The following is a 16,312-nucleotide window of genomic DNA, read 5'->3' on the forward strand; positions in this document are numbered from 1 at the left end:
CTGACACACAGCCTCAAGATCACCTGGGGGCTTGTTAGAAATGCAGAGTATGGGCCCCCCACTCCTGATCTGCTGAATTAGAAACAACATTTTACCAAGCTCCCAAGGTGAAGTGCATGCACAGTAAAGTCTGAGAACTGTTTATTTGGAGCTGGCATTCTTATTGAGTACGAATCCCAGCTCTGCCAATGACTAGCTCTGTGTCATTGGATAAGTTTCCAAAACTCTCTATCTCAATTTCGTTGTTTGAAAGTGGAATTAATGACAATAGTAACATCATAAGATGATTGTGAGGATTGAATGAGTCCAAGTACTTGTTGAAGTACTTAAAGCTTGGCACAGAGTGAAAGATCCACAAGTGTTGGAGATGACGATGATGATGGTGATGCCGCAAATGCAGTCGGGAAATGTCAGTGTGATGACTTCCGTTTGTAACTTAATCTGAAGCTTTATGACCCAGTTCCTACACTAAATGGACCATTCGCTGACCTTGAGCCTCGAGTGGAAAAGTGATAGGTAGAAAATCCACTCTGTGGGTCTTGACCAGAATGATGAGAGTCTGGGAATGCAGCAAGTACTAGGAGAGAAACTGGATAAGGATCAGGGCGGGCATTTGAGCATCAGTCTTAAAAGTTGTTCTCAAAGGCCAACAGTCACCTGCATCTTGTATCTTACCTGGAGAAGCTGGGCCCACTTTCCCTTCAGGGGACATTAATCCCCATAGAGGCTGGGTTCAGGGAGAGGTGCCAGGGCAGCCCAAACCACGAGCGAGCTTGTCTGCAAGGTTAAGTGGAAGTTACAAAGGAATAATTTTCAGTGTTCATTCAAAATAGAAAGGCCTAGCAAGCGAAACCTGACACAAAGAGATGGCCTAGCAAGCGAGACCCAACACAGGTTATCAAGACACATGGTGTAGGCAATGGACAGACCTGAGCACATACATGACCACAGGTCAGTGTAATGGACGGTCACAGACGGCCTAGACCCAGTCTACAACTTCCTAGCTGGGGGAGCTTGAACAAGCCACTTAACTTCTCTGACGTCAGTTTCCTTGTCTGTAAAATGGGATAACAAGAGTATATATCCATAGGTTGTAACAGGATTATTTGGAAATTAGCAAACACTCAATAAATGTTACTGTCATTGTTGTCATCATCTCTCCCACAACCCGCACCCATCCATCAGCAGGGCCTCTTGCCCCACCCTCACCAGGCAGCATTAACTGGTCCTGCCTCCACAGTTGGCGCCTCCTGCACTTCAGTCTGCTTTTAATTGAACCCCAGGCATCCTCTGCTGCCCCCTACAGGCGTGTCCAGCAAGGGGCCCGAGGGATCCCTCTGAAAGAAAAAGGAGATCCTTGGTGCCTCCACCTCCTGGGTTTGCACTTTCAGGGTTTTCTCTCCTGAAAAGCTCTTTTCCCAAAAATCCACCCACTTACCCACTCCATCCACCCTCTCTGAAGGTGCACCCCTAAATCAGACATTCCCCTTTATTCTGTTTTACTTTTATTTATAACACATATCCCTCTCTTATAGAATGGATTTCTTTGTATATTTCTTTAGAGTCTGGCTCCTAGAATGTAATATGTATGACTTTAGGACCTTCATCCGTTTCATTCCCTGCTAGAACTCATATCTGGGTCTGACAAATGGTGAGACATAGATAACTATTTGTTGAATGAATGAATGAATGAAACAAATGAATAATAGTACTCCCATTGGTGTTATGGTGAGAATTACGTGAGTTGATGTCTATATACATTCAGAAAAATGCCTGCACAGAATGCCTTCCTCCTTCCCTTCCTTCCTTCTTTCTCCTCTTGAACAGCAAGCACCACAGTCAGGACTTGACATTAGATGTGCAGGAGGACCATAGCTGCCTTACGAGGCCAACAGATAGCACTTCTCCCATGTTCTTGGTAGTATATACCTATAGGTCCTCTGTCTAGAGGCAGACCATAGGAAATTCCTGAGCTAAATTCATAAGTTTCATCCCTTATTTTATGTGATATTAGGAATTTGGAATTTAAGCAATAGCAACAACAACAACAAATCAGAAGTTGCCTCTTTGACTCAGAACCCCGGGCACATGTAGAAAAACCAGCTGGTTTCCTCTCTCCAACAGCTCGTCCCTCCTATAAATCATGTTAATTGTCTCCATGTGCCCAGAGCCCACGGGGAATTTCACAATAGCCTTTGAGGAGATTAGTGGTCTCTGATGTTCCTTATGAAATTCAGAAAAGCATCTGGAAGTAGTTTAAGTTAAGGAATTAATGATTTCAGGGTTAAATAATACATGCCTTCGAAAAAAATAAATACAGGAAACTGTTAGCCTGTGAAGCTCTCAGTTCACACCTTTATTTTGAGGGGTTTTCCTAAAAAAGATGAATTGACCACATCATTCCTTTTATTTGTTTGCTTGGTTTTGTGTGTGTTGGTTTGAATTTTAGAAGGTCGCCTGGTAGATTAAATGGGATCCTAAAGGGCAATTTGCAGAAGAGAAGCACCCATGACTGGGTCTCCTTTTGTCCCTTCTGGAAGGACGTGGAAGGAGCCTCTTAGTGGCGATGCTTGGAGACTTCATAGTCTCAAGGAACAGCTGAGACGTGGAACACCTGAGGACAGCGGACGCCTTTGTTACTGTGAAGGGGATTTACGCGCTCGGACATCCTCTTCTCCTTTATCTTCTCGTTTTGAATTGTTATGTATTTTGCTGTGTTTTGTTCAGTTTCCTCCTTCTTGATGATTTCAGCTGTGGAGTCCTGGTCCATGACCTGCATTTGGCTTTGCAGTAAAGGGCAATATTCTGTGCCAAGAGGAAAGAAATGATGTGTGGGGGGATGGTGGGGGAAGTAAATTACGAACCTACACAGGAGAAGAGGAAGGGAGCGGAGGGCATAGTCTGGGGCTTTCTTGTTCTTATTATCAGACAGGAAGGAGAGAGGCTGAAGCAGATGCCCACCCATCAGCCAGCAGTAATGGATACGTGATATTTCTCACTAAGGCTAGAAACACTTCAATGAAAAATATTTATTCTCCAGTGACTTTCAGGCTAATAAATAAAAACGAGAAGAAAATGTGTCCTCCATGTTAGGAGCTTGAGTCTACTTTATGACTGCTTCCCAAGGCTGGGTCTGCACCAGCTGAACTGAAGAACTGGCACCTACAGCATAACCCACTTAAAAACTGAAGTCTCTGCTACCCAGAGTGGGCCAGGCCTCAGAACCAACCTCTTACTGTTACCTCTCTCGCCTGGCTGGTTTGCCCAGTTGCCTTCTCCCCACATCAGGCAAGCAAAGTGGACTGAGAAAACCAGTGAGCCCTATTCCTCCCAACTGGGTCCAGAATCCCAGTAGCAGCCAGCTGGGAGAAGGGCTCCTGTGCTGGGGGGGAGGGGTGCCTTTGTCCCCAAAGTCTTTGTCCTCCTTACCCCCAATGCTCCCCTGTAACTAAGTTGGGGCATGAGGAATAGATTTCAGTTGCTCAAATTCTTTCACTTCTGTTTCTTCTCGGTCAAGGATTCTTTTTTATTTGAAATTTATTCCTGGCTCTAGTGACCGGGAATGATGGTGACACATGACACAGTTAGGCTTCTTTTCCAAGGTTGAACTGAGCCAGCCTGGTGAGAGCTGGGCCTCTAAGCCCTGTCCCTGAGGAGCCGCGGACGCTGAGGGGACCGCCAGGCAGGCTGTGGGGTTTGGGGAAGCTCGCGGCGCGGGGTGGGCTGGGCTTCCCAGGTGAGGTTTCTGGGCTCCAAACGCATGGCCTTTCACTCAGGAACATGAAAGTGAGTCAGGTCCCGGCCTTCAGAGTGTTCACACGCCCGCGTTCAGACGAGGCCTGAGCATCAGTAGCCGCGCAGGCGAGCAGCTGGGATCCCGGCGAGGAGGGAGAGCCGCGCTGGGAACGTCAGAGAAAGGACGCAGGGCGCGAAGTGGGGTGGCCAGCACAGAGCTGCCTGGTCTGAATCTGCAGACAAACTGCTATTGCAAGAGAAGGTCCGGCTGCAGAGGGGGGCATTTCCCCGCTAAAGAGTTAATAAAAACACGACGGGGGTGGGGGTGGAGGGGGGGCGACATCCAACAACATCAATGGATACACCGAAAAAGAAACCTTTCTTTCACCCCGGCGTTCCAGCCTCCTTCCCAGAGACACCGATGCCACCTTTTGCTTCACACACACACACACAGACACAGACACAGATGTGCACACGCCTCTGTGTACATCCGTGGCCCTCTTCAGAGTTCTGCACGTTGCTTTTTCCCACTGAATAATCTACCCGGGCGATCTTTCCGCATCAGTTGTATGGGACTTTTAATTCCAGATGTCCCCAGCTTGCCAGGCAAAAAATCAGGGGAGGACCTGAAGTTGGGGTGCGGGGACCACCCGGGCAGCAAGGGGAAGGGGCCAGCTCCATCTTGGGTCGCAAGTACCTGCGCAGAACTCCCCGGGACGCGAGCCCGGGCGCGGAGGCGGGAGGCTGCAGATCCGAGGCCCGAGGCCTCCCCTCCAAACCTCCCTTCCTGCGCGCCTGCTCCCCCACCGGAGGGACTCGGCTCCCGCGCGGTTCCCGGTACCCTCCCTGGGTCTCCGGCCCGGGGCGGGGCTGGGGGCGGGGCCGGAGGCGGGGCCAGGGGAGGGCGGGCTGGAGGCGGGGCGCGCCGCGGCGGCGGCGGCGGCGGCTGGAGAAAAGTTGTCCCGGCCAGAGCGCCAGCTGCCGCGGGATCCGGAGGCGCCGCGGCGCGCAGCCGGCAGGGGCGGGGCGCGAGCACCCGATCGGCCGCCCGGCCGGCCGACTCACTGTTGGGGTCGCCCCGGGGCATGGGGCAGCCGGCGGGGCCCGCGGGCCGGCGCTGCGCCCCGGGCTGGCGGCGGGCGGCCTGAGCGGCCGGGACGCAGGATGCGCGCCGAGGGCGCGGCCCCCGGGCCGGGGGCGCCGCTGTGCGGGGCGCTGAGCCTGGTGCTGGGCGCGCTGCTGGGCAAAGGTAAGGCGGGCGGCCGTCTGTCTGCCGGCGCTCGGGAAGTTGCCCCCGGTCCCGAGGAGCCCGGGCGGGGGAGCCGAAAGTGGGGGTGTCGGGGGACCTTGGTGAGAGCGCTGGTCCCACCAAGAGCGCCTCTGCCCGGCGCCGAGCGGTCCTCGTCCCGGAGGGGCAGACGCAGTTGGGCACCGCGTACGTGGGATGGGGGCAAATTCGGCTGGTCCAGTGTCTCCAGACTCAGGATGCTTCCCGGGGGTGAGGAGGGGGCGTGGCTCAGGGAAGATGTGTTCCTTCCCCACACCCGAATTCCATGAGGACTTAACCCCAGCACCGTCACACTCCGGAGCTGGGGGGCCGGCTTCTTTGCCGCCGTTTCCTCTCAGCTTTGCGCCCCCTCCCCAGCTCGGTCAGACGGGGACTGGCGATCCAGGAGGGCGGGCCCGGTCCTTTGAGCCCCCTTCCCCCAACCACGGGGTCCCGAGAACCGATGTTGGCCTTCGGAGAACGCGCGCTCATCGCGCAGCTGCCCGGGATCTCAGCTTGGCAGAAACCCGGGACCCCCGGCCCGGTCACCCCGGATTGGGTCCGGTGTGGTTTGGGAGCGAGGGAAGGTGACCGGCGCGAGTGGGGGAGGTGGGTGCGCGCCTCGGAATCTGGCCTGGGCGGCCTTTCGCCTCAGTCTCCTCTTCTCTGCAATGGGCACGACGACCCTGCGTTAGGTTGGCGAGAATTCAGAGGGACGCATGGCGCCCGAAGAGCTCACAAAAGGTAGCCGTTGTTATTATTATGACGGTTATTGTTATTCGCGTGTCGGGCCAGGGTGGTCCCGGAGCCGGCGGCGGGAGCGGCGGGGAGAGGGGTCTCCGAGCCCGGGAGCAGCCGGCGCCGCGCGCCCTTCCACGCGGGCCCAGGCGCGGGTGGCCGCGGGGAGGAGGCCCCGCTCTGCCGGGGCCGGCGGCTGCGCGCACGGCCGCTGTGCGGAGTCCTGGGTGCGGGTCAGAAGAAGAAGAGCGTCGCTTTGCTGCTGCCGGCGCCGGGGCGAGGGTCTCAGGTCCGCTGGGGTAAGCCAAGGTGTGCACAAGTGTCTCCTGCGCCTTCGCGCTGCGCCAGGGGTTGGCCCCGGCCGCGGGCAATGAGCAGACAAACCAAGTCCGACCTGGTGGGGCTCCCTGCCTCTCTCCCGCCTGGAGCTCTGCAGGCTGGGCTGGAAGTGCATCAGGCTAGACAAGTTGCCAATTGATGTTAAAAAGTAGGGTTTGCTTTTCAAAAGTCATTGCGCACCATCTGACATTCCAGAGAAATCCGCTTTCCTTGAGGCGGCAGGTTCTCAGACAGCAAATGGACAAAATTGCTGCTTTACATAGTGCCCCTTTCTCCCAAGAGCTCCAGGTAAACAGGAGTGTGAGTGTGTGTGTGTGAGGGCGCGTGTGCGCACGTGTGTGAAGGGATGGGGGGGGGCACGTTTCTTTGATGTTTTTGTTTGAAAGGACAAACATATCCAGAATCTGGTGTCTTACTTCTGCTCTTAGCTCTGGGTTCTATCATTTCCGGGACTCAGTTTTCCCAAATGGAAAGTGGCCGTTCAAAAAGATTCCTTCCCAGAATACTTCACAGAGGGTTTTGGATGATATAATGGCTTAATGGATAGAAAGGACCTTGTAGAGGAAGGTGATGCCATTTTCAGGTGAGCAAGGGTGAGATCCCTGATCGGGTTTTCTCCACATCTCCATGAGAGGGTTTACTCAGGGGAGAACTCAGTGCTGAATGTGCTTTGTGAAGTAAGTTGTAGACTTTTCTTAATTGAAGCTCACATTTATTATTATTTTTTTCTATCTAGAGGATTTTACTTTTGATTAAGAATAGCGTTTGGTACAAATGTCCGTGTGGAAGGGGCTAGGGGCAGCAATTTGCTTAGAAAGTGAAGCTTGGGATTTTGTTTTGAAGATGCTATTTACGTAGGATAAGGGTGGAGCTGCAGAGATTGTGGGAAGAGCCCCAAGCCTTCCTTCCCCACAGCCGCCCCTCCCACTGGTTTAGTGCAACCTTGATTTGGGGGGGTTTTCTCCTTGCTTTTGCTTGACCCTGTTCATCCTGTGGTTTGGGAGCGTGTGGGTCTGCAACCATCCTCTGCAAAACATTTTTCGTTTTGTTTCTCATCGCCAAAAGCAGCAGTTTATTCCTCCCTCTGATTCCTCCACAAAAAAAAAAAAGTTTAATCCATAAAATTTCTTATAGAAAGGAAAGTTTCCTGACCCCTGTTTAAATTTGTGCTATTTTTAAAAGAAAAAACATCTCTGACTCTTCCTGCCCAAGGATTTAAGTGCTGATTTCTGGAATCCTCGAAACCACTGATCAATTTTTAATACCAATTTTATGTTTATTTTTGACCATGGATTTAAAGGCTCTGCAATTTGTCAGGGTTTGGAATAGAGTCATTGTTCGTGGGGTTCCATAAATAGGCCAGGGCTTTGCAAGAAGAGAGTCTTCCGAAGATTTAAGACCAGCTGAGGCAGGTGAGGCGAAGTGTCCTTGAGTTAGAGGGTGAGGAATTGGCCCGTATAAAGCTGAGGGAAGGGGGCTGGTGGGCAGAGATTCTCTCAGAGGTGTGGGGATGGTTGTTATCACCTATGGGACCCGTGGGAAAGAGATTCGGGACTATCATCTCTCTTCTGAAATCTGTGGGGCCAGGTGTATTTCAAGATTCAGAATTGTTGAGATCTTTGAATGACAGTATAGATAGATAGATAGGTAGATAGAGGCATGGGGTCATATGCATAGATTGAATAACACCCCCCAGCTGGGTCTGGAGTTGCACCCTGTAGTTGCATACATTGGTAATGTTGTATGAAACGTGTAAGTATTTACTAAAGGAGGATAAAGACCCAAAATAGCCTCACTTCTCTTTGGATCGGCGTGGCTGCCCAATAAATTAGAAACAAACTTTTGGGGATTTGGAATTTCCATTAAGGCATTTGGGGCCTGTGGCAGGTTTCATGAGTAGCAGGAGGTCATCGGGTTGGAAGGTCCTTCTCGGCTACCCGTGTGCATGCTGCCACCTGGGGATGATGATGGCACCTTGTTCTACCTACACTTACAGCACGAACCACTCAGCCACTCAGCCCACGAGTCCATGTTCTTCCTGTCCATCCCTTCCTGTCCCTCATGTTGAAGCTCCCTGCCTTGGTGGGGCTTCTCAGAAGGGATTCCAGCTTCTCGGGAGGTATTCTGTTAAACCAACACCCCCTGAGCTTGTCTAGTTCTCTCCCCTAAACCCACAGCTGACTAGTGCTCACTAACTTCCTGACCTGCAGACAACTTCTACTTTGTCCATGTGGCGTTTTAAAAAAAATGAACGGGCTCCCCAGAATTGGGAGAATTCTCCTATAAAAATCAGGATTTCTGACTTCTCTTAAGAGCATCGATGCTCTCCCAGCCGCAGATGCACATCCCCATGTGACTCCGTCGCCCCAAAGCTGCGCACGGCCCGCTGCATGGGCTGTTTGTTCGGGCCTCTCCTGCCTGCCCTCCCCTCCCTCGGCCCTGTGAGTCTTCAGCTCTTCTTCGTTCCTCTCACTGTTCACTCTTAGCTTAATCACAGGGGCAGCTGGAGTCAGGCAGAGAAGAACTCAGACTCTCAGTTATCTGAGCAGTTAGCACCTCCACGAGCAGAGGTTAGCACCAGGCCTTCGGATGTATTAGATGTTTCACACATCCATAGTCGTGAGAAGCAAGGTTAACAAAAATGAGTCTTTGGTATGTTAATTGGCATGAAGGGGAGTATTACTGAATTAATGGAATAAAGGAAAGTCTGATTGATAGAATAGCTTTACAGCAATCTACTTTGTTTAAAAGTCAGGTTTATAAGGTAGAATTTGCATACGGTAACATTCATCCTTCTGTGTACAGAGTTAAAAGTTTTGACAAGTGTATATGGTCGTGTAAACGCCAGCACAATTTGGATGTAGAACATTTCCGTCACCCTACACAGTTCCTGTGTGCCCCTTTGTAGCCACCTCCTTCCCCCCACCAGCCCCTCACAACCGCTGATTTGTTCTCTGTCCTTATTGTTTTGCCTTTTTCAGAATTCCATAAAAATGGGATCATGCAGTACGCAGTTTTTGAGTCTGCTGTCTTTCACTTAGCATGATGCATTTGATATTCACCTATATATCAGTAGTCTGTTCCTCTTTAATGCTGCATAATATTCCATTGAATGCACGTACCACCATTAGTTTATTCATTTCCTAGATGAGGGACATTTGGATTACTTCCAGTTTTTGAAAACAGTCAGTTTAATTATTCACAAATGAGTTTTCATGTGAACGTGTTTTCATTTCTCTTGGGTAAATATGCAGGACTGAGATTGCTGGGTGGTATGGTAACTATATGTATAACTTCATTGGAAACTGCAATCTCTTCAAACATAGTAACATTTTGCATCCCCACCAGCAAAGTATAGAAGTTCCAGTTGTTTCATATCTTCAGAACTGCTTAATATTACCCATTTTGTTTTGTTTGAGTTTGTTTAGCAGTTCTAATAGGTGTGTGGTGGTATTTCTTTGAGGTTTTAATTTTCACCCTTAAAACTAATGATGTTGAGCATTGTTTCTTATGCTTACTCACCATCTATATGTCTTCGTTGGTAAAGTCCTTCAAATTTTTGCCCATTTTTTATTTGCTGTTATTTTCCTATTATTGATCTTTGAGAGTTCTTTGTATATTATGGATGCAAGTCGTTTATCAGATCATGTGTTTACAGATATTTTCTCCCAGTGTGCATCTTTGGAAGAGAAAAAGGTTTTAATTTTTAATGAAGTTTATTATTTTTTTCTCTTAGTAACTATGCTTTGGTGTCACATCTAAGAAATCTTTGCCTAACCTGGGACCACAAGGATTCTCCAAATGTCTAGGGTGGTGTTCAGCTATTCTATATTCCTGCTGAATTTTTGTGTTTTTGTTCTATCATTTGCTGAGAGGAGTGATGAAGTGTCCAGCTAAGTTGTGGGTTTGTCTGTTTTCCATTTCAGTTCAGTCAGCCTTTCCTTCAGCTATTTTGAAACACTGTGGTAGGCACATACACACTTGCGATGATTGTCTTCTTGGTGAATTGACTCCTTTACCATTAGGTAATATCCCTCTTTGTTCTTGAAAACGTCCCTTATTCTGAAGTCTATTTAATCTGATACTAATATAGGCACCTCAGCTTTCTTCTGATTAGCGTTTGTATTATAGTATTTTTTCTGTCTTTGTTTTTAACTGATCTGTGTCTTTGTATTTAATGTTGGCTGTTTGTAGACAGAGTATAGTTGGGATTTGCCTTTTTATCCAATCTGATAATCTCTGTCTTTTAATCATTGTGTTTAGGCCATTTATATTTTATGTGATTATTTGTGTGTTTGTATTAAAATCTACACTCTTGCTCATGGTTTTCTTTATGTTCCGTCTGTTCTTTACTCTTTTTTTCTGCCTGCTTTTATATTGAATATATTTTTTATGATTTCACTTTATCTCCATATTCACTCATTATTTATTCCTCTTTAAATTTTAGTCATTGCCCTAAGGTTTACAAAATACATCTTTAATTAATCAAAGCGTACATTTAAATTATGTTATATTGCTTCACATGTTGTGTAAGAACCTTAAAAAAGTGTATCCCCACTATTTCTTTCTTCTAGGTATAATCCTTTTCAAGTGCATACATCTTATACTCTATGTGTGGCTGAGAGAATTTTCAGTTAGAGATTATTTGCATATCCCTTGAAGAATGGTAAAAATCTTGTTTAATTGGCTTGCTTTGTTTTTGAATGGGTACTTCTGATATCCTTGAAACTATTTTCTCTGTAGAACTTTATTCTCTCTCCTCCCTAGGTGCTGAGCTCAACAAAAATGTTTATACTCCTTAGGGACTTAGAAGTCACTGCCTTTAAGGAGAGAACAAAGGGAAAGTACAACCCAGCCAGAGTCTGAATTAGCAAAGTTTCCAAGACAGTGGTTCCAGATTCTCTCCCAGAGTGACTGAGTCCTTGTCCTCTGCAGTGTGTACGTTTCTTCTTTCTGATCCAGGATGCCTTTAGTGGTTTGCTCGGAGTGTTAAGTTCACACTTGCCAATGTCTGGGATCTAAAGCAGCTCCCGGACTTGGTGTAGAAGACCTTGTCTTCTCTGTATAAAGGTTGCTCTTCCTTCCTCATCCCCTTCGTGTCATCAGCAGCATGGGGAGCTGTTGCTTATAGATTCATGAGGGGGTTCAGTATCACAAAAGCGGGAGCTTAAGCTTGAGCATCTCTGCTGCCAGTTCATGGCAGAATTAGTCAGCAGCCTCTGGTTGTTAGCAGCAGAAACGGATCATGGCCACCGAAGGAAGAACGGTTGGAGCTCATGACCCTGAAGGGATGCTAAAGGACCAGGTTCCCTAAGAGTTGGAAGTTGCCTGTTCGAGGATCCCTGTGGTTGTAATTGATGTCTGACTCCAGGGCGCTACTGTTGGGACATAAGACCTCCAACCATTTCCTTTGTTTTTATCTCTACTCTCATGTTTTGATTCCAGGGGAATGAAGCCCATAACCTTGGCTGAACTTTAGAATCTCCTGGGAAACTTTAAACAACGCTAATCCCCAGGCCCTACCCCAAACTGACTGAACCAGGATCTTTGCTAGCGGGAGAGTGAAGGTGGAAACAGAGGCAAGGTTGATCCTACTTATTGACTTATTTTTTGTTTTTATTTTTGCTGAGGGAGATTCACCCTGAGCTAACATCCGTGCCAGTTTTCCTCTATTTTGTATGTGGGTCATCACCACTGCGTGGCTTACGAGTGGTACAGGTCCACACCTGGGATCCGAACCTGTGAACCTTGGCCGCTCAAGCAGAGTGCACTGAACTTTTAACCACTATGCCACAGGGCCGGCCCCCTCGTTTTTATTTTTTAAAATCTCTTCAGATTATTGTAAGATGTAGCTAGCGCTGAGAACAGGTTGCCTAGGCCCATCTCTGTCTACAACAGGTTAAGACAGTCTGATGGACACTGCCACCATTTTGTATTCAAGGGCGTTCCTCCCAGAGAAAAACCAAAGAGCCATTGAAAGAGAAGGTGGGATGGATGCTGGATGCAAAATCAACAAATGTGCACCCCACCAGCTCAGACACCCAGTGTGGACGCAGCACAAAGTAGAGTATAGGACAGCTCTTCGGAGCCTCAGTTTTGTAAAGTGGAGATAATAACACCTACTTTGTAGGCTTGTTGAGAATAGTTAATGAAAGCGTGGGCCTGAGCTACTTAGCACAGTGAATTCGTTCCCCGGGGCTGCTGTCACAAATGACTACAAACCGCGTAGCTGAACGTATTCTCTCACGGTTCTGGAGCCAGAAGTCCAGACTCAGATGTGGGCGGGGCCGTGCTCTCTCCGAAGCCTCTAAGGGAGAAGCCTTCTTTGCCTATTCCAGCTTCTCTTGACCCCTGGAGTTTCCTGACTGGGGCAGCACCCCTCCAGTCTCCGCCTCCATCTCACCTGGCTTTCTCCTCTCTCTGTCTTTCCCCTTCTGTCTTATAAGGACACTTGTCATTGATTTAGGGCCCAGCCTAATCCGGGATGATCTCATCCCTTGGTCTTTAACTGAATTACATCTGAAAAGACCCTTTTCCTGAATAAGATCACATTCCTAGGTTCAAAATGGACATATCTTTTGGGGGCCTTTCAACCCATTACACATGGTAAGTTTTGGCATAGTTTAATAAATTAGAGCTATTATTATATGTATACTTACTAAAGCCACGAGGAAGAAGAAGACCATAATATCATCTAATAGAAAGCATACAAAGATATTCTAAAAATAACTGAGAATAATGTCAAAAAAAGTTAAAAAACTAACGGTGGATTTGACGACATCAGGGAATAGGAAAAGCTGGCCAAGTGTGAGGTGCCCATTTATTATCAAGCTAAACAGAGAGCCAGTGGTTTATCCTCTGAGATGTCCCTTGATATGCTTCGTGCTTAAATACAGCTTAGACATCATTCCATTTGGCTTAGCTCCATAATGCTCTCGGTACTCTCTTAAACACCCCTTCTCCCTCTGGGTTTGCAGAGTCATCAGAACCATCCAGAGCAGCTCCCATGTCTCCCCTGGGTTAATTTTTTCACCCAAATCTGCAGTTGACTCTTGTCGTCTTTCTTGCTCCATCGGTCCCTCTGGCCCCTTAATTACAATGTTTGCTTTCCACTGTGTTTCCACACTGTCTCTGTGGACTCAGATGCTGCAGAAATGTGGATCTAACACTACCCACTTGGGCACGTGGTGGTCAATTAGCGGCTCTCTGAGGCAATCAGGGATTCTCGTATTCTCAAAATAAACAAAGGCACTTTAAGCAATCACCCTCCGCCCTAACACACACAGAACAGAAAGCTAGTTCTCTTTTTATCATTGGCTTCCAGCTTAGTGATCATTTGAAGCCAAAATTTTAAAACTCTCCCACCATAAACAGGATATGACACTGGAAGCTTGGTTTTATCTCCACTGGAAACCACAAGGTTGTGTTTGGGGCACAAAGACAAGTTTTACCCACTTGCCTAATGGAAATGGCCTTTAAATATGCACCCAATCCTTTAGTTTATTAGTCGTGACTCCTTTAGTTGCAAATACCAAAAAATCCAACTTAAGCAAATGGTATCAAAGCCACAAACTTTTTTAAAAAAGAAAAGAAAAAGAGTGGAATAAATGTATTAGGTCAGGGAAGTGAAAAGTCCGTGGGGGCTTCAGGCACTGCTGGATCCAGGGATTAACAACTGTCACTAGACACGCTTTCTCTTCATCTCTTGTCTCCTCTGTCCTCTGTGTTGGCTACATTTTTATGTGGTCATCATTGTCACCAGCAGCTTCAGGTTTTACATTCTGTCCACACAGCACACCCAACAAAAAGAAAGTGGCTTCTCAAAGGATTGTAGAAACAGTTGGAGTGAATCTCATGGTGCTCACTGGAGTCCTTGGCTCAACCCTGAGCTGGTCACTGTGATGGGAGGGAATAGAGTTTTCTGATACGTCAGGTGTGGGACACATCGATCCCAGGAACCTGAGATCATCTCCATCCAAACTACTAGAAGAGAGAGTGCAGAACGATGGTGCTAAAGACAGTCAGGCTTTATCAGCTGAAAGGGAACGGATGCCAGGCAGGTAAGACCCTATCCAACCAAAGGAAGGAAACAAGGGAAACCAAGGCCCAGCTGGCCGCTGCTTCTCACAGGTGTGCTCCAAGCCCGAGGGGAGGTCAGCTGTGTCTCCTGCTGGATGCGTGAACAGCTGAGCCAGGGTCATCACAGCCTTCTCCACGTCCCGGTGCACCTCCAGTTCAGGGTGGCCTTCTCCTGGTTTCGCTTTGCTTTGGCATTCCTTCTTTCTTTCAGTCACTCGTTCCTCCATCAGATATCCTCCAGCACCGGCGAGGGACCGGGCGCTGCAGCGGGAGCGTCTTCCCTCTGACTTTCTTGCAGGCCCTCCCTCCTCCCTGAGGTGCTCCCCACGGGACTCTCAGGGGCTCTGGCTCTGGTTCCTGAAGTCCCTTGCATTCTGATGCCTCAGCCATGTAGGCAACCCTAAAAGGCTTCCCGACATCCTTATTTATGAGAACGGTCCTGGGGGAAGTCTCCATCTGGGGAGGATTTGTCTGTTCTAGCTCTGTTTCGTCTTCCCTGCTACCTAAGTGGTGATGTGCTCTGTTCTTCAATTTATGGAAATCTTTTGGGTCAGTACACAGCCTCAGGTCACCATTTTCTTTATTTTCCCTTTTTTAATTGTAAGCAATGAATTGGCTCCGACAGCAGATTTTCTCATTTGCCTTCAAACACAGCGTTGTCATCTATTGTGCTGATGTTCCTGCTACTGGTGAGTTGTCCCCCTGGCCCTGGCCTGGCCCTTGGGCCTCGCCGCCCCCATCCATGCCCTGAGATACCCGCCAGCGGTGGCTTTGGCTGGGAGGTTGCCTGTTAGTTCTGGGGGTTCTCTGTCCCATTCACAGAGGCAAGAGGTCTGCAAACATCTGCTCCTTCCCCGCCCTCAGTGGTCTGGGAGTCCGTGGTCTGCGGGATTTTTTTGCCTCAGATGTCTTGACCTCCTGTTCTCCAAGCATGCTCATTGCTAAGGGTTCCTGACCCGCTTACTGCTAATCCTGTAGAGACGGTCCTTACTTTAATACCTCAAGAAGACCGACACGTCCATCATCCTCAGCACACACCAGCTGCATCTTGGTCTGGGAGGTCCCCCATTCAGACCCTTCTGGACCGGCAGTTGAATCATGCTGTCCTCTGTTAAGAACCCTCCAGAGGCCGCCATCAAATTCAGAGTTGAAGCCACAGTCTGTTCAGTGTCTACAAGGCACTACATCATCTCTGACCCCCTACCGCCTCCTGACTTCATCTCAACACTGACACCCTCACACAGACACTCTATTTCAGTCCCATGGGCATCCTCGCTGGGCCTCAGTACCCAGGCAGGCTCCTACCACAGGGCCTTTGCACTGGCCTGTTGTGGGGTAACCTCCAGATATCCACATGAGGCACCCTTGGCTTCTTTAGGTGTCCACTCAGAGATTCTCTTCTTATGGAGGTCCCCCTTGTCACGCCATCTGCTCTTCTCCATTCTGGCACTTTCTGTGTCCATTGCCTACTTTGTTGTTTTGTTTGCACTTCTCACCACCTGATAACCCATAGATTTGACTTAGTTGTTTATTCATCTTCTTCTTCCCTGGAGTTTAAGCTCCATGAGAACAGAAAGTTTCTGTGTTTTGTTCCCTGTTGTACATGCCTCTTTTGCTCATCGGCCCTAGTAACTGGCACATCTGAGGTCCCTAATACTTGATGAATGAATGAATGAACAAATGAATGAATGACTTGATTCTGTCTTTGGCCTCTCGTAGCATCTGTCTTTCACCCTGAGCTAATCTCTTAGATCTTATAGCTCAGAAAAATGAGGAGGTATGCCTCATGCGCTGGAAATCTTTAGATGGCCCCATTTTATAAAGGGTCTCTAACTGAGAGTAGAACCTGTCACCATCCCTCCCCTCCGTCAGTCACTGTGGAAAAGTGTCCCTGTTGGATTTGAGGCGAGGATGCTCATGATACGAGAGTGATGCTCATGCGTGCTGCGCAGAGGCAGCATGTCCAAGTCACCGCCCTTGTTTCTGGGTGGCCCATCCTTCTCTGTGCCCCTCAGCCTCCTCCTTTCAGGTGAGAGATGAGAGGGACCCTGCTTTGGGGATAGTGGGTTCCCAGAAACAGCCACATAGAAGGAATCAACATAAAACAGAGACCACGGTTTCACTGCAAACGGTGAAAAGCATTCTTGATTAGGA

At 48.5% G+C, this 16,312-nt stretch overlaps 1 protein-coding gene across 1 annotated transcript in view; it reads left to right on the top strand.

Moving 5' to 3' along the window:
- The first annotated feature begins 4,650 nt into the window (after positions 1-4,650).
- TMEM132C (transmembrane protein 132C) overlaps positions 4,651-16,312 on the top strand; it is a 350,647-nt gene continuing 338,985 nt past the window's right edge. The window contains exon 1 of the mRNA XM_023647328.2: positions 4,651-4,984. Coding sequence (XP_023503096.1) covers positions 4,900-4,984 — 85 coding nt within the window. The 5' untranslated portion in view covers positions 4,651-4,899. The remainder of the gene's footprint in view (positions 4,985-16,312) is intronic.

The sequence above is a fragment of the Equus caballus genome, chromosome 8 (genome assembly GCF_041296265.1).
Source record: "Equus caballus isolate H_3958 breed thoroughbred chromosome 8, TB-T2T, whole genome shotgun sequence".
Lineage (NCBI taxonomy): Eukaryota > Metazoa > Chordata > Mammalia > Perissodactyla > Equidae > Equus > Equus caballus.